We start from the raw sequence: 19,039 nt of genomic DNA, 5'->3' as shown, positions 1-19,039 counted from the left end.
CTGAAAACAAAGCCCAGGACGATGTCCTCAAAATGTCTGGTTTTGTCCACAAACCAAAGCTATTCAGTTTACTGTCATAAAGAAACCAGAAAATATTCACCTTTAAGAAGCTGAGATCTTGAAAAAAAATACTCAAACTGATTACTCAATAATCAAAATAGATGGCACTTAATTTAATCAATTAATAATCCCTAGACCATATACAGTGATACTTCTTTATTTAAAAGACCACAAAGTCATGCTATAGCATATTAATGATGTTTATTGGACATAATTCCATTTCAGAAACTTTTGATATGGAGGTATGAAGCATTATGAATGCTGAATTTATAATACCACCACTTAATAATACTTTATAAACCTTGTTATAAGTTCTCATGCATGATCAGAAACATTTATTAGGAATAAAAAGCCATATAAATGCATTATGTTTTATCAATGTGCTTGTAATGCATTATAGACATGACTTTCATCAAAAGTGTTACCATAAATAGATCGAGAACTTCATGGATCATTGTTTTACAATATACAGTAGGCATTTTTCATCTTTACTGTTTTTTTTTTTTACAAGTATGTAAATGCAAAATGCAGCCACATCCATAATCAAGCAGACCTATACAAAGGAAACAAGAAACAGGGAAAGTGAAAGAAATGAACTGAAGCACCTGTTTATAGCATTCATTGATTTGTTTTAGATGACAAAGGTAGGAAAATTATTTAGCCAATTGTTCACACCCTAAAAAGTTACTATCATCTCTAAGAAAAATAATAGTTGCAGCCATTGATCGATACAGTATTATATACACAATAATAAAAAAGATATAATAGTTGAAATTGCTATTTACCACAAGATGCATCAAGGTCTTAGAGAGGACGTCATATTGGGCTTAAAGAAACACTGATCTCTGACATATTTCATCATTTTCTGACATTTCAAAACAAATATCAGTTAACTGAGAAAATAGTCATTGCAGCCCTAAAAACATACATGTAATTCATGACACAATTCAAACGGAATAAAGAAGAAGATTGTCTACAATTACCATTGATTTCCATTCATATTTTTTTGTGAATTAAGGTCCTATGGGGAACACAGGAAGGGGAGGGACTAAGCCTCTCTTTGCTGATAAATGTGGGTTGTGATATGTTCACATAAGAAGATCCTCTTTCGTCGTGTTTAGCTGTATTTCTACAGCAGTTAGATAGTTGAGAGCGCCTGAGCGAGCCACTGTGTCTGATGGACGTGAAAGTTAGTTTTCTGCTTTGATTCCCTCTGCAAATCCCGTTTTCACAGATGACACATCTCACACTAAAGGAACGCATATAAATATAAAACACATACAGAAGCTTATGGTTTGTCTCCGTAGTGAAATGCAGCATCCAGACCAACATTCACACACGTGCCTGTGCCGAATGCACAGGTACACAAAGACACAGCAGTGGTTGCTCTCTGCAGCAGCAGCCCCATGAGTTGTGTTGCTCCGAAACGTCTCTCTGGTTTGTCCCATGTGATAATGAGAGGAGAGTGTCCCCGGCTGACCTCCATTTAAACTTTGTGTTTAAACAGCACAGGCCTGTTCCAGTGTTTATTGGAGGCCTGTTAGAAACATGATGCCCTGTGAATCACTCTGTGTTACCGCTGAAGCTAATGTTTCTACGAGCATCGAGCTTTCTTCTGACTCATGATCCCTTCTTTTTCACGGCAACATTGAGAAACTGTATTTTCAGATTAATTTTGTTAATTCTTGTCACATTTCTTTTAGCTTAGAACGGTCTGGAGAAGGGTATTGACAATATTTATACACAAAGTGTCCATTTCATACCACTTGCTCTGACAGTCTTGTTTGGTATTTCTCTTATGCAGTGAGCTATAGATCTGAAAGTTCAATTTTATTACTTGTTTACAGAAACACTTCTCCACTAATTCCATCCTAATTCATTTTCAGGCCTTTTTGTGAGACAAAACCCACTCTCTTATGTTACTTAAAGGCCCTATTTAGTCCCCACTCTCTGCATGTGAATATAGGCAAAAGTAAACAGTTAATTTCCAAACATTAGGATTGTTTATCCTCTCTTTCGACATCACAAACCATTAACACTGATGTAGTTTTATTTTCTGCCCCCTGTGGGCCTATTTGATATTTACAGTCTTGTTAATGTCATCCCAGCGTACACTTAGGCTCACTTCAGAGGATTGTTAATATCCCTCTCAGGGTTCTGCTTCAGCCGTAAGAGTCTTTGTATAAATATACACACACACAGGCCTACTTATCAGGCACAGTGCGGCGTTTTTCTGCCTAACTGGTCTCATGATGTCATTTGGAAGGGAGCGCTGGTCGCCCGGACCTATTTCATGGCTAGGTCGAGCCTCTAATTGTGTGCAGCGTTCCAGCGAGGCACTAATCAGGGCGAGGCGGACCCAGCAGCCTGACGGTTGACACTAATTGCTCTTGCTCCGACTTGAAGGCCTTGTTCGTGAAATATTTACCCACTCGTCTGTTGACAGTTAACCCCCCCCCCCTTCCTCCTGTCTCTGAACCCTCAACCCCCTCCGGCACACGTACCCTCTCCTGTACAATAACACACACTCATGGGCAAATATGGTCACATTTACTTGCATCACAAATATATGCACCTCAGTAACTAAGTAATAGTAATCAGAAATTTCAAACAACTTCCAAAAGACCTAGAAAATACCTAAAACTTGATAGAATGTTTACGTTGGAAGAAAAATATTAAATTTAAAAAGAACAATGAGACAGAATGAATAAAGATGGACATTTTTTGCAGACCCACAAATAGTCAAGTACAGCAAGGGTTCCTAAACTCTTTAAATGTCAAGAACAATAGATACACATTGAACCACAGACTTCCCCTGAGTATTTTTTATTTTTTTTTCACGTTTGAAGATGGTGTTCTTAGTCTAAACCAGGATCACTATAAATTAAAATCACTTAAAACAGCCAACTCTATTTCTCCCCTCATTGTTCAAGCTTTCAAAATGTAATAAAAGATCAAATACTTTCTTCCTCGTTTTGCTGGAGACACCCTACAACCTATTCAAGGATCTGTGCTGGTCCCTGCAGTCCAATTTGAAAACACACACACATTTCTTCCCCATGCACTCTCCTTTCACTGATGTGCTCGCCCACATACACTTAAGGCTCCTACACTCCGAGAGTTTGATTTATAAGATGGGTCTAATAAAATCTAGGTTTCGGCTTGTGTTCAACTGTACAATATCAGTTTTTGGCATATCAGAGTGTGTGATGGAGGCCTGGTTATTGCAAAGACTCTTTTAAAAAATGCAATAAAACCAAAAACTAATTTTGGCCCTAGCACTGGCACCTCTTGGTTTTCTTCATTCCTAGTATTCCACAAACTTTTGTTTCTAACAGTGTCAAAAGTTGGCTGAGGTTAGCTTTTGTCCTTAAAGGCGTCAGTATGCTTCAGTTGAAGTGCTTGTCAAATTGTTGTACAGAGTCTGAAACCCCCTCCACCCACATCTTTCCGACATTGAAATCACAAATTTTAATCAAATTTTGGGTAAATCAGCAGCATCAACAAGATGACATAATTAAGAGAGCTAGTCAAACCTCAAATGGTAAAAAAAAAACAATGTAGAAGATTGAGGAGACTGTTGGAATGGAAACAGCTGATCGGTCATGTCAGCAAAATTTTAGCTACATCTGAAGTTAATTGGAAAAAGTGTTTCAAGCTCCCTTTATTTGCATTAACTTTTTCAAAAAAGGCAAAACCCAACTCAAGCGAGCTTAAAAACTTTTTTTTGCAAACTTGAGTAAGTTTTTTCAGAATTTTGCCGTTTCCATTAACCTTTTCTTTTGTAATAGACATTGATGGAAAAAAGGTCAGTCGAGTGCAACACTACGAATACCTTTGAGTTTAGGTTGTACAAAAGCGTCCTACATCGTTCCCATTTCTATGATTCATCAAGTCTCGCAACTCTTTATGACAACAGGCTATAGCCATTCAGAGAGGTTACAAACTCTAGTGCCTTTAGATGTGGTCAGACTACATTTAGTACCCATTAGGTCTTTTCAGGCATACTCTGACCTTAAAACTCTAAATCAGCATCTCTCTCAGAGCAATCTGGGGATCGGCGCTCAAAAATGTCACCACATTTCTCTCATGAACTTTCATCTGGGACAACCCGAAGTTCTCAGTGTGTAGGTCCTGTAAGCACACACACACACACACACACATATTCACAGCTTCTCCTCACACACACACACACACTCAGTCCCCAACTGCTTCTCTGTTTCTTCGCTCTGTCAGCACGGCGCTGAGTGAGCGGCCGGCGGTCTGTGTTTACCTTATTAATTAGCCCAGTGATCCAGAAACACTCTCCCTCTGGTAAATAGAATAACACTGAAAGGTTACTCGGGGCCGGGGAGAGAGGGAATGAAAATAAGAGAAGGGGCAGAAGCCAGGGGTGGAAACATAGAGGGAGTGAGGAGATAGAAAGTTAGATGTAGAGGGCGAGTCAGTATTTTAAGTTTGCTTTGGAGGTGTCATGAGCAGAAGTGATCAGAGAGTCGGCGAGGAAACCTGACGCGGTGGGTTGTCATCCTGCTGAATTTAGAGCCTCAGTGATCATCAGTCAACACTACGTCTCACCTCACCATCTGTCCCGGGGGTTTTCTTTCCCTCCTTCATTTGTTTTTATGTGTTGTTGTGTTATATCTTTGCTTTCTTTTTTTGTTTTATGAATTAAGGACAGATTAAGCCTGAAATAAAAGTCTCAAAGGTTGTTCTCCACTTGCCAGATGTTGAACTCATCACCTAACATCGCTACGAAAAGGTCACCTGGGTTTTACGAGAGCGGCGTAAATTATTGCCATCGACCTGATGGATTCTCGATCTATCTCATCTCTGTCGTTTAAAATTATGGAGCCAAGCGGCCGGCTCAGGTATGCTCCGCGTCTTTCCAATTGGCTGAAATGGATTCAGATTTGAAGCGCTGCAGACCAAAATTCAAAACAGACCTTCAGTAGACAAATAGATATGCCTGAAAGCACTTTTATGAATCCATTCCAACTATTTCCAATAACTCGTCTCCTCCATTTTTAGGCCATATCTGTGTCCTGAGGTCTGCAGTTCAAGGCCATACATGGAAATCCAGGAGACGGAGCGCAGTGAAAAGAATTACATTAGCAATACAGAATTTTCCCTTGGCTAGTAGTTCAAAGAAAGAAAGGGAAAATGTGGTTTTCATTATGCATTGTTGGTTTAAACCAGGTTAAAGGTCAATGTGTGAGTCCACCTTACGGAAGAAGTCAGTAATATTAATATAATCAAGAATAATTTAATATTTGAGAGCATCTACAATTCTCCCAGAGCTAAAATACCAAAAACAGATTCTAATCTAGAACTTTGTTGAGAAATATTTCATATATATTGCATATGTATTTCCAGAATAGCAAAAAAAAACAGATTCCCTGTTTGTGACTGTGCCACTTGACATCTGGCTGTCATATTAATGTGTCCAGCGAAACTTTAATGGGGATTTACGACCGTCTTGCAACCTCACCCCCGTGGAGTAAAATTCCTGGCCAATAGCTCAAGTTCATTTGTGCCTCCCATTACAGCTAATTATAACACTCCGCAGATTTTACTTTGACGGGAAAACAGCAACAACAACCATTTTGGCCTCTCTACCCAGATTTCTTAAATCACAGCACTGATCTGAGAGCCATTTTGGGAATAAATTAAGGGGATGTCAATACAATCTGTGATGCACTGAGAAGTGTAGTTGTTAGTTAGGGCTATTAAAGCTGACCATTTATCTATACAAATGTCTGTATTCTGGCGGAGTTTGTCTGAAAACGTCTGTCTAATCCAAGGAGAGGCCCATCTGCTGTCTCTGCCCATCGTCAGAGGGGGAGTCATCTGGGTGGTTCTTACTCCCATCTCTCCTCTGTCTTGTCAACATTAAAACCACCAAAATCTTTTAGCCAATCCAACCAGGATTTCCCTTATCCGGTAATAACTGTTTTTCACCAGGAAAATCTGCTGAAGCCTGACATATTTATATCTCTGTGGTCATAATGTTCAGGCAAAATAATTCCCTCTATGGCCTGAGTACTTTACGAGTTGTGGAGAGAAACTTCACACCATTTAATTTGATCTAATTTTATCTAAATACCTTGTTAGAATGGCTTTCATATAGCTCTAAACTTTACCTTAATTAAGTATTCAAGGATTCATGAATATGCTAATAGACTCTGCCCCCCTCATGCACCCCACCCCAAAAGTACACACAAATATACACAACTGGACACAACTCTGGTATGACACAAAAGGGCACAAAAGGAGAAATGAATAACAACAAAATCAATGAAACAGAAAAAAAACAGGTATTAGCTATTGGTCAAATTGTTATTTTAAACATTGGATTTGGTATTGTCTCAGAATTTCACACTACATCCTTACAAATGGGTTTATACGTGTGAGTCTATTGCTGAGATTGTTCTTTATATAGTCTGCCTATCAATTGTTTTTGAGCTCAGTAAACACAGATACTATTTGACTCCCATTTGTCCTGGACACTGAAATCTTCTGCCATTAAAACGAAAACCCTGAAGCCAACCGCCCTGCCCCGCCTAACTAATGTGCATGTTGAGATCAGACTTTGCAGATTTGAGGACATCACAGTATCTACTCACACTTCATCCCTCTCCTCCCTCTGAATCTTCTCCACTAGTTGTCATATCCCATCCCCCCCGACCCTATCATCTATCTCCTGCAGCCCCGCTGTGATCAGGTGACCATATCTAATTCTTCCACTTCCTCCTCTTCCCGCCCCTTCCCCTCCACCCGGGGGTGTTCGCTGCTCCCGGCATACCGGACGCTCCCCCACCGCTCCCCGGAGGAGTTGACGAGAAGTCCAGATAGACCCTGAGCGTGTGTGTGGGGGTCAAACTCAAGTTATCAAGAGGCAGCAGTACAGGAGACTAAACAAAATAAATCCTCTGTGTTGACTGATTAGACTGGATTGAACAGGTTTTTGTGAGGTTGTGGTGCATTTTTCACAGAGCTTCATGTGTTGAGGTTCAGATCGGATTGAAAAATGTTGTTAAACAGTTTTTTGGAACATTTGGGGCTTCAGTTTTGGTTCAGGTTCAGTCAGAAATCCTTGACTGAACCAGGCAGGAATTTTCAGCTCTGTGTCATCCTGCAGCACTGATGTTTATATCTTCCTTAGTTGTCTGCGTGTGGTACATATGTATTAGAACCAAGTACTGTACGCTTGTCTGTCCCATCTGAAAGGGATTTGACAAAGAGCGAAGAGTTTCGTGATAAGTTTACTGGAAAGTGGTTTTGACAGCCACGTCAGTTTTAATGTTTCCAGTGCTCCAGTAGTACCCAAGGTGTGTGCTGCTCCTGCTGCTGGAAGAGAAAGGAGAAAAGACGGGGGGATTATGAAGAAAAGATGTCCGCTCTTGCTCAAAAAGTCTCTGCAAATCTGTTTTTGATTGGCTGTTGCTTCGACTTCAAAATGCAAACCTGATTTATCTCCCCCTCTTTCTGTTTTTCAGCCCTGCAAGGCCCTTTCGATTCCCCAAAAGGTAAGACCTGCCAAAAACTGTTTCTACTCTGTTGATGCTCTGGACTGCAGAGCTCTCTCCTCCTCCTTCTTCCTTTCTCTCTGTCATCCATCCATCACTGCTCCCGTGGAGCTGTCATTCCTCAGCAGTGAGTCATGAGAGTTATCGATGGGAGTTGTGCATCTCTCTCTGTACCTGGCCTCTGTTAACCAGCAGCTTGGATCTCCTCGTCTCTCCATTACACTGCAGTACACGCTGCTGATGTCTCAAACCTAATCCAGAGGCTGTTTAATAGAGGATTAAGATCTTTTTAGGGCTCTCAGAAAGGTTTAGTGGCAAAATCACAAGTGTTATGAGTTTTGCATGGAGATGAATACTCTGAATAAGACCTGAGACAGCTACCGACAGTGTTTCTAATCAAGGGAGGGCCTGAAGCAAAGCTGAAATGGTGTAGGCTGTATTTAATATATTCCATTTCCCTTGTATGTCCATTTTTTTCCTTTAAATTCAATCATTTTAAACAAATTCATCCTTTTCTCACCAATTTGAATTACTTTTTAGCCAAAATGGTCACCATGTGCCAACAGGCTTTTATGCAACTAAGATGGAATCTGCAAAATCCAGGCATAACCTTTTTGATCATGAGCTTTTGTCCTCTGTTTTCTCTGCCTATTTGCAGTATATATGTCAGGTCAGTTGTATTTACACTGTGCCAGATCATAACAGAAGTTATCTAGAATTAACTGTCCTTGCAATCCCAAAAACTTTGAGTCAGCTGTTGTCAGACGTCCTGTGTTGTCATCACTTACCCAGAGTCTCCTTCTCGTTTCCAGTTATGCAGAGCTGATAGCTGATTGGCCGGTGGTGGTGCTTGGGGTGTGCACAGTGCTCATTGTGGTGTGTGCCCTAGTGGGCATCCTGGTGCCTGACCTGCCTGATTTCTCTGATCCACTGCTGGTGAGTACAGACTAAGATTATTATAGTTAACTGAAACTAGAACTAAAACTAGGTGTGAACATTTTTTAGTTTACTGAAATAAAAATTCAAAAATAAAAAGACATTAGATAAAATGAAAACTAAGTGATATGATGTTGTGTGAGGAGGCACTGGTGTAGCTGGTTGTTGAAACTAATGTCTGCATGACAGTGAGTCAGTAGTTTTCAAGTGTTGTGTTTTGTAATACCTATTCTGAACTTCTTAAATCTGCCCCTGACAAATACTCATTTTTAAACAATAGAAGTTTAACTGAAATGAGCAAACCCACACAGATAACTAATTGGAACAAAACTGAAATTAAACAAAAATTAAAAATGACATAAAAATATAAAACAATAATAACTCTGCTACAGACCCACAATGTTCTCCTGTCTATATAAATGGCATTAATTCTCCTGCAACACAAAGAGAAACGAATGGTGTGTGGTCTGTGGAGTCAACAAAGAGAACAAAATGGCTTCAGCCCAGAAGCTGTTTGAGATTACAAGTTTATTCAAAGAGAAATCAAATTTTATTAGACAAAGATTTTCTGTTGCACATGTAAACAGTACCAGCACTTTCACAGTATGAAGTATCATCAGTTCCATTTGTTTTTCTTTGAAAACTCAGGAGGTGTGGTTCTGTTTATGTGTTAGGAGTAATGTTGACGACCCAGCTCACTTTGAAAGTGATCCAGTTGCAGCTATGTATGACTGCATTTCTCATACGCCTCTGTTAGCTCATACTGGGTGGATCCATTCACTGTAAAATAAAGATCGGATGATGCATCTCTTCTTTCTCCCACTGTACAAAAATGAGGCCAATATAGCGGATACGAGAGCTGCCATCTTGCGCTGGTGAATGCTGGACGACGAGCAGGGCTCACCTGTCAATGATGATGTGACCCCCCCGCCCCTTTTTATATCATCAGATATCTAATTAAAAAAACTGATAAGAAAAATGACCACTTGAACAAACATCAGTTTGATAAGAACTACCTAACATTTGGTAAAAACCTATTTGACCTGTATTTTGATGTTTTAGTTTGGCTAATGTCCCATCTGCCAACATGGAGGGGGCAGGGTTAATGACTTATACTGCAGCCAGCCATCAGGGAGCAATCAAAACGTTTTACCTTTACTTGTGGTGAGCCGATGTGTTCATTTTATATATGTCAGTGGATGGAACAAGCGTTTGAACAGTGCAGTGTTTGGGAGTGAAACATGTACGTTTGGAGTTGAATGGATACATAATGTATGACAACTTATTGTTCACATTTTTATAAGCATTGTTAAGACAGTAACTTGCTTCCTTTTATCTAAAGTTGTTCCTCTTATCATTTTTTTTCTTGCCATAAGGGTTTTGAGCCACGAGGGACAGCCATTGGCCAGCGACTGGTCACATGGAACAACATGGTGAAGAACACAGGCTACAAGGCAACGCTGGCCAACTACCCCTTCAAATACGCTGATGAGCAGGCCAAAAAGTACATCACACTCATCTCATATACTATCTACATACGCTAGTTTCTTACATTCTTTATCAGAAGATAGAAGAAGGGTTGCAATGGTTTGAGATTTCCACAGTATGATAACTTTTTTTTAATAACACCAATACAAAAACACAAAACACACAAAAACTAAACTTCCACAATTGTAATAAGTGACAACATGGAATTTAAATACCTTTGGGCTACAGGGCTACAAACCAACAGCACTACAAACCAAAAGTGAAATATTGTTGCCTATGTTCCTCACAGTACCAGCCCACATGATTATAATAGCTATTTCTCTCACTGATGGGTGGAGGGGGAGCCAGCGTTTGTGACTGGAGTAGGCAGAAGCAGGTGGAGGACAGAGGAGTTGAAGGATACTGCTGACAGACGTGCTGAAAAGTCTGAATCCCCTCTTGAAAGAAAAGGGGAGCAAAGTAGAGATCTGTCCACCCACAAGGTCATCCACTCTGTTCTGTCAGAGGGAGTCTGCCACTGATCAACAGCACGTCTTTGCATGTTTACGTCAGCGTGTTTACGTCTCTTTGACCGTTCACTCTTCAGGCCTCCATGCCCCGTTTCAAATCGCTGCTCATATCCGATTTGTTTTTCCTGCTTTTATCAATATTAGCTGAACCAGTATTTGCCTTAGTTTAAACTGAATCTAGGTACCTTCCAAACTTAAGTCCTACCCCTTTACGCTCTGTGCTCCAGTAACAGTTGAGGAAGCATGGTACCCAGAGGAACCTCTGTCATCTTTCTCCTTTACTGTTTGTTGTTTGCAATATTTTTGCAGGATGGCAAAGGCATGACCCACCCCACTTTGCCTCTGATATGTTTACCCTGATATTCTTTCCCTAACTCCACCCAATTGCGTTAGGTGTCATGCCTAAACCTAACCAGCTCAAACAACCTAAACCAATGAAGAAGATGAGAACTAGCCAATCGGAGTCAGAGTAGGGCGTGCCATGACTTTGCTCTCTTGGGGGCAAAAATGTTTCCTGTACTTAAGCTATGTGCCAGGCTCATCTATGTTAAAAAGAAAACCAAATTTTGCACATCATTCTATATCAGTCGTAAGCAGACTAGCTTTTTCTGTAGCAAAATGCTAAAAGCTAATCTGCATCAATCTATAGTTATGTAGTTGCATGAGTCTGATTAGGTAGCTAGTTAGGTAGTATTTTGCTAACATTAGCTAACTTAAGATGTTACTGTATGTCGCTTTTACAGGTCTCCCTGCAACATCTTTGAAACAGCTTCAAAATTTGTTTTTCTTTTCATCATAGCGTAGCAGATAGCAAATCTAAGCACAGCTGCCCCGCACTTTTGTAACACTGTGACCGGAGCACAGAGCAGAAAGAGGTGGGACTTCGAAAGGGTCAATTAAGTCACTTTTTTGCCTTTGAATTGTTGGTTTACCTTAAATTACACTGACATCAAAATCATGTTGTTGTCTCTGATGAATGACAGTGACATTGCAGTTAGGTCACGGCGCTCTGAATCAGATTTTGTATCCATGTGGTTAAGATTATATTTTCTAAAAATTGCAGCTCCGCTCTGCTGATTAGAAAATGGATCCTTTCAGCTGCAGTCTGTATCTTCCTCTCCGTTTCCTGCTGCGTCTGTGGCCATCTTTGTCTTCCTCTCTGTCTCGCTCTGCACGTCTGTCTGCAGATGTAATTGTGTACTTATGTGCGTATGGCCTCTGCTGCTGTCAGCGAGCTTCCCTGCCTCATCCCCTCTGTCTGTCAACCCCTCAGTCTGTCTCTGACAGCCACCTGATTACTCTGCCGTCCTCGTCGGCTCACTGGCATGTAGCCGCTGCACTGCACTGAAAACACGGCTGCCACGTCATTCTTGCAAAAGAGCACAAAACACACACACAATACATACACATATGCCAAAAACTTGTCTGCACGTCGCCCCTTTGGGCCTCCTGTTCAATCAGAGATGCTATTATGATCATTATAATAATGACACCAGCATCCCGGTGCTGTGTTGAGTCATTCATCTGATTTTGGGAGAAGAAAAATCACTGCTACTTATTTTATTACTAAATATCAGATCTGCCTCCTTCATTTTGTATCATGCTGACTTTGCAGCCTCAAACACAGAAACGTCTCTGTTCAGCCATAAAAAGAAAAAAAATCAAATGATGAGTTGTAATTTGTTTTCCCAACAATCTAAAAAAAACTACTGTAAAGCTCTAAGTACAAAATGAACACAATAAAAATGAAGGCTTGCTGCTAAAGTTATTATAATTAGCAAACATATCTGAGGATCATGGTAATTTTTAAGTTCACAACGACTTGCTGTCTTTTTTAAAGTTGCCACTGTGACTGATTAGATAAAACAAACTTTATATAAGTTATGTAGACAATGCTGTTTTTTTGTTTTTGTTTTATAGTCACCAAGAACCCAGGTGGCCCGAAGACCACTTTGATCGAGACAAACGGCAAGCAGAGTGGGACTTCAGTAAAGAGTTTTTCTGTGATGTTCCAGGTAAGATTTAGAATACAGAAATACCACCAATCCAATACAAAGGCTTTCTGAAATAAAGTACTCGCAAAAACCCGCAAAGAATCTTATAGGCGTCCTTATATATTAATCTCAAACATGAGATAAATTACGAGAAAACATTTTGAGGAGAATTTAAAGTAAAAGGACATTAGAAAGAGATTTGTTTATGTAAACATATACAGTTTATTCAAACAAGAATAAGTTATAGGTACATATTTTTTGCATGGCATTGGTAAGAATGTTTTCAGCCACATGATCTTTATCTACCAGATGGTAGAATTGTCTCTGTCTCATATTTCCAAACTTTTTATTAAATCAGGAAAGATGGTTTTCTCATCTAAGTGATAAAACTCTTTTCTTGATGCAGGTGACAGTTACTCCAGACTGGTGTTCACATCAGCTGAGGGGAAGAATCTGTGGAGTATTCAGGCCATCAAATCCATGTGCAATCTGGACAACACAAGGGTACGTCAGCACAATTCTCTGCCAGGGTCAAGACTGCTAATGGTACAGTTGTGGCCATTGTTATGGGTTTTCCACACTGCATGTAATCTCCTTAGAACGTTCTTAGCTCCAGGCTTTAGCCTAGGCTTGCTGGCCCTGTTCTGGGGTTTTAACACTGGCCTCTCAGACCTCTCCTCAGCCCTGGTCTAAGAATTAATTCTGGGATAACTTAGCTCCTGTTTATACACACATTAGTAACCTAGAGTTAACTCAAGCATAGAGCTGTACGATTCACATTGTACTTCTACTAGTCCTGGTTTAAACGTCTGTTGTCTTTCTGTGCCTTTGTTAACAGTGTATTTCTGATTTGTCTCTGTCCGCAGGTGCGTTCCCATCGGGACTACTGGAGTCTTTGTCAGCGCACTAATGATGCCTCCTGTTGTCCCAGCTGGACACTTGGCAACTATATTGCCGTCCTCTCCAACAGGTCATCCTGCCAGAAGATCACAGAGCGTGACGTAGCGCACACGCTCAAGATCTTGCGCACATGTGCCAAGTACTACCACAACGGCACTCTGGGGCCCGACTGCTGGGACATGGCCCTGCGACGGAAAGACCAGCTCAAGTGTGCCAGCGTGCCCAGGAAGTGCACAAGGTACAACGCTGTCTACCAAATTCTCCACTTCCTTGTGGACAAAGACTTCCTGAGTCCCAAGAGCCTGGAGGTCCCTCCACCCGTACTCAAATACAGCATGCTGTTCTCGCCCACAGAGAAGGGAGAGTCCATGATGAACATTTACTTGGACAATTTTGAGAACTGGAACGCCTCAGATGGCATCACCACAGTGACAGGGATTGAGTTTGGCATCAAACATGACCTCTTTCAGGACTACCTCCTCACGGACACGGTGTACCCCGCCATAGCCATAGTGATCGTCCTGCTCGTTATGTGTGTGTACACACGCTCAGTGTTCATCACTCTCATGACAATAATTGCCATCATCAGCTCGCTAATCGTGTCATACTTTCTTTACCGGATGGTCTTTAACTTTGAGTTCTTCCCGTTCATGAACCTCACAGCGCTCATCATCCTGGTGGGCATCGGTGCGGATGACGCCTTTGTGCTCTGCGACGTGTGGAACTACACCAAGTTTGATAAGCCACATGCAGAGCTGGCTGAGACGGTCAGCGTGACGCTACAACACGCCGCCCTGTCCATGTTCGTCACCAGCTTCACTACCGCTGCAGCTTTTTATGCCAACTATGTCAGCAACATCACAGCCATCCGCTGTTTTGGAGTCTACGCGGGCACTGCCATATTAGTGAACTATATTCTCATGGTGACCTGGCTTCCAGCTGTGGTGGTGCTGCATGAACGCTACCTGCCTAACATGTTCCCGTGCTCCAAGCCGCCCCATCAGGAGAGGGGTTACTGCACTCGCATGTTCTGGGCGGGTCTTTGTCAAAAGGCCAACAAATGCCTGTTCACCCTCTCCGAGGCATCCAGGATCTTCTTTGAGAAAGTGCTGCCCTGCATCGTCATTAAATTGCGCTACCTCTGGCTCTTCTGGTTCCTCGCCATCACAGTGGGTGGGGCCTACGTGGTTTGCGTCAACCCAAAGATGAAGCTGCCATCTCTGGAGCTAGCAGAGTTTCAGGTGTTCCGATCCTCGCATCCATTTGAGCGCTATGACGCGGAGTACAAGAAGCTTTTCATGTTCGAGAGAGTTCATCACGGCGAGGACCTTCACATGCCGATCACCATCATCTGGGGCGTGACACCCGTAGATAACGGGGACCCCCTGAACCCCAAAAACAAAGGGAAGCTGATGCTGGACAGCAGCTTCAATATCGCCAGTCCAGCGTCTCAGCTGTGGATCCTTAACTTCTGCCAGAAGCTCCGAAATCAGAGTTTCGTCTTTCAGTCGGAGGAGCAGGATTTCACCAGCTGCTTCATTGAGACGTTCAAACAGGTCAGTACTGCATGTGGATTACATTTTCTAGTGTAGTCAGCCTATTCTGAACAGGCATGCCCTCTAAATGGGACAGTTGCTTGGCTGCCTGTTTTGCTGCTTGCAGAGTTGGCGGGCATTGTGCCCGTTCAGAATGCATGCCCATTCTAATTTGGTTGATTGCTTATATTAGACTTCACCCTTGATACTGCTCTCTCTTGGGTCCTCAACAATACATCCACCTCAAGATCGAATGAGCAGTACTCAAGATAAGTGAAGGACAGTCATACACACACACACACATATAGAGAGATATTCCTTTCTGTATTGTTAGATGATGCTGCTACAGTACCATCTATTGGCCAAATAGGATAAAAATTGTCGTGGTCACTCAGACATCATATCTACACACGCCCACCAAATGTGGTTGCAATAACACAAAGCATTCAGGAGATGTGACCTTTTTTTGGAACGTAAGTCCTTACCAAACTTTGAGGTCCAGCAGTAAAATTGTATGGAGTGTCAAAAATCCCAAAAACTTTTTGAATGTGGATTTCTGGCTTGGTCCACAGAATTTCTGTACAGTTTTAAAAGTGTCAGTGTATAAAATTAAATATAACCCCCCCCTTATTTTGTTAACAGTGGATGGAGAACCAGGACTGTGAGGAGGCCTCTGTGTACCCCTGCTGCAGTCAGTCCACCTTCCCCTACAAGCAGGATGTCTTTGAGTTGTGCATCAAGAGAGCCATCATGGAGCTGGATCGAAGTACTAACTACCATCTAGACAGCAAGACCCCCGGACCTCGATTTGACATCAACGACACCATCAGAGCCATAGTGCTGGAGTTCCAGAGTACCTACCTCTTCACACTGGCCTACGAGAAAATGTACCAGTTCTACCGTGAGGTAAAGCCTGTCACATTTAATGTTAAAGTGTACACACTGTTTCAATATCACCTGCACGCAGTCTCTCCTTAACGTTGTACTGACTGAGGCTGAGTTGCACTAACAAGGATTAATTTTTAAACCTGATTAATTATTGGATTAAAATTATATTATATTGAACTAAACTTAAATCTATTTTAAGATGAAGAAAGATTAAATATAAACCTCTCTTTATATCTCAGTTTAGTCTTTACTCTAAGCTTAGATTAAATTTAATTCTTTTGTAATGGCTACCCAGTTTTTTTTTTTAATCTTCTGCTATTTTGCCAATTTATTAAACTTTTTTTTTTTTCATTGTGCAGCAAAGCTCTGCTTAATGTCAGTTAATGTACATGATCAGTTTAGTTTACACTCCTGATGTTGATGGTCGTGGTTCTGTTGCAGGTGGATGCCTGGATCACTGAGGAGTTGCGATATGCCCCAGCGGGTCTCAGCCACGGCTGGTTCATCAGTAACCTGGAGTTCTATGACCTCCAGGACAGCCTATCAGATGGCACTCTGGTTGCCATGGCACTGTCAGTGGCTGTGGCTTTCAGTGTCATGCTCCTGACCACATGGAACGTCATCATCAGTCTGTATGCCATCCTGTCGATCGCTGGGACCATCTTCGTCACAGTGGGCTCCTTGGTGCTTCTGGGCTGGGAGCTTAATGTCTTGGAGTCTGTCACCATTTCCGTCGCCGTGGGGCTGTCTGTGGACTTCGCCGTCCACTATGGCGTGGCCTACCGCCTCGCCCCTGAGCCCGACCGTGAAGGAAAGGTGATTTTCTCCCTTAGCCGCATGGGCTCTGCTATAGCCATGGCAGCGCTGACCACCTTCGTTGCAGGGGCCATGATGATGCCTTCCACCGTGTTGGCCTACACCCAGTTGGGCACGTTCATGATGCTGATCATGTGCATCAGTTGGGCCTTCGCCACCTTCTTCTTTCAGTGTATGTGTCGCTGCCTGGGCCCCCAGGGGACTTGTGGCCAGATCCCTCTGCCCAAGAAGCTGCAGTGTCAGGTGTTCTCTGAGGTCACGCCCACGAGCCAGACAGCTCAGGGGAAAGGCTCCGGGCTGGGGAAGTACCAGCTGGACAGCAGGGGCGGGGAGGTGGAGCATTATGAGCTGGAGCCGTTAGCATCCAGTCAGAAAACAGAAGATAAACCCAGAGAGGAGCAGGAGGTGTGCGCTCCACTCTTTAATGGAGTCCCTGTACACCACCACCCCGCCCAGTACTCACACATCCAGTATAAGAACAAAGAGACTGGGAGGACAGGTCCTGAGAATGGGATGGTAACCGCCCTGAGCACGCCATCCAGGTGTCAGTACTCTCAGAACACCAACTGCACATGTGGGGACCCTCCTCCTCCTCATCCTCCTCCTCACCTGCCTCAGCAGTGGACGCCCCACTCCTGTCCTGATTCTCCGTCCTGTCCTCCCACGCCGCAGCTCTTCCCGCTCTCAGGAAACAACCAGAAGACAGCACTGTTAGCCCCAAGTTTGGACCCTGTCTACACACACATGGACTGCCGGATGCACTACGTCCACTGTCCCCCCACTCATTACCACCACTGCTCCCAGGGAAGAGTCATGTCCCCCCGGCAAGGACCCATCCACAGCTGCCACCTCAGGAAGTACTGTGTTCACACAGCCCGAGAGCAGAGACCCGTGTCCCCAGCTGTGACCCAGGACACCGGCCCCGAGGACGATCACAGACACGAACTGAGGCCCTCAAGCCCCAACAGCAGCCAAAACATCAGCACCCCTCAGACTCAGTGCCCCTCCCCCTCAGAGGACTCTGCACACAAAACCAGACCTGAAAGACAGAGGACGAAGGACAGCGATCATTGTTGTGGTGACGACCACACGTCCACCACAACCACAGATGCAACAATGCAAACAGATTGTTGTAAAATCCCTGGCAACCAGGAGAAGCTCAACAGTGTTCCCGTCACACGGGAGGACAGTGTCAAAAAGTCCAAAAGTCAAGACTCCAAAAGACAGCGGGCGTCCTCCGCCTCTCCAAAGAAACTCTACTGTTTTAACAGGACGTTGAAGGTGAAGTGCAATTCAGCTTCAGAGTTTAATGTGCCAAAAACTGACACCAGCGTGCCTCCTATAGCAATAAACACTAATCCTTCGTCTGAGAGCTTATGTTGATGATAAAATGATATTTTAATATGATCCAGAACAAATGTCCAAAAAAGGAATGACACATACAGTGTATCAGTGCAATCAAACAATATTTGTGATGTGTTTGTTGACCAAGTGCCTCAGTGTGTTTCATAAAACAGCACGGACTCACTAAATATATTCTGTTTACATGTTTCTTCTATTCACTAGGGGGCCGTATTACACAAACTTTCTGTCTTAAGTGTTGAGTTAAGTTAGGAAAAGGATTTTTTCCCCTTTTGGTATTTCAAAAGCAAACTTCATCCTGTCTTGTCTTTGGTTACTAAATCCTGAATACTCAATCCAACTTTATGTCTGTTACCTAGCAACTAACACTACTTTTTAAGCTTGTAAAGTCAACTTTTTCACATAGAAATGTAGTGAAAATTAGAGGTTTTGGAAACGTCTGTAGAGAAATCCAACGATGTTCTTTTTGGGAATTTTACAACAGTGCTAACTTGGGATAGAAAATAAAGAGAATGGGCTAATATAGCAGACCCAGTTGCCACCGTATCTGGCATCCATTGTGTAAAAGCAAGAAAAAACACAAGTTGGCTAACTCTACTGTTAGCTGCTTTTAGCTACTGTTGGCTAACACTGCTGGTAGCTGACAATACTGTTAACGATTATCAAATAACATTACTGGTAGCGACTGTCAGCTAACACCACTGTTAGCTGACACTACTGTTAGCAAACCTTAATATTATCTGCTGTCATCTGACATTACCAATACCAATATTTTTTCCTAGGATGATAAAGGCGTGACCAGCCCTACTCTGCCTCTAATTGGCTTAACTTGATATTCTTACCTAACCCAAACAACCCAAACCAAGGAACACAGTAGGATGAGGGTAGGGTGCGTCATGACTTCACTGTCCTTGTGGGAAAGATTGCCTACCATTAGCTACTGTAAGCTAACATTACCATTAGCTTCTGTTAGGTGACGGTACTGTTAACTACAGTTAGTTCGGTTGTAAACTAGTCTTAAA

General features: G+C 42.5%; 1 protein-coding gene across 2 annotated transcripts in view; it reads left to right on the top strand.

Annotated features, from left to right (window-relative positions):
* Nucleotides 1–18,491, top strand: part of disp1 (dispatched homolog 1 (Drosophila)) — a 112,425-nt gene extending 93,934 nt beyond the window's left edge. For both annotated transcript variants that reach the window (XM_084737701.1, XM_084737702.1), the window contains 8 exons: nucleotides 7,560–7,589; nucleotides 8,402–8,525; nucleotides 9,902–10,029; nucleotides 12,443–12,537; nucleotides 12,923–13,020; nucleotides 13,383–14,972; nucleotides 15,594–15,857; nucleotides 16,281–18,491. In XM_084737701.1, coding sequence (XP_084593827.1) covers nucleotides 7,560–7,589; nucleotides 8,402–8,525; nucleotides 9,902–10,029; nucleotides 12,443–12,537; nucleotides 12,923–13,020; nucleotides 13,383–14,972; nucleotides 15,594–15,857; nucleotides 16,281–18,038 — 4,087 coding nt within the window. In that variant the 3' untranslated portion in view covers nucleotides 18,039–18,491. The remainder of the gene's footprint in view (nucleotides 1–7,559; nucleotides 7,590–8,401; nucleotides 8,526–9,901; nucleotides 10,030–12,442; nucleotides 12,538–12,922; nucleotides 13,021–13,382; nucleotides 14,973–15,593; nucleotides 15,858–16,280) is intronic.
* Nucleotides 18,492–19,039: the final 548 nt, after the last annotated feature.

The sequence above is a fragment of the Lutjanus erythropterus genome, chromosome 15, assembly GCF_056507025.1.
Source record: "Lutjanus erythropterus isolate fLutEry1 chromosome 15, fLutEry1.hap2, whole genome shotgun sequence".
In the NCBI taxonomy this organism is placed as follows: domain Eukaryota; kingdom Metazoa; phylum Chordata; class Actinopteri; order Lutjaniformes; family Lutjanidae; genus Lutjanus; species Lutjanus erythropterus.
This window is presented reverse-complemented; position numbering and strand designations above follow the sequence as displayed.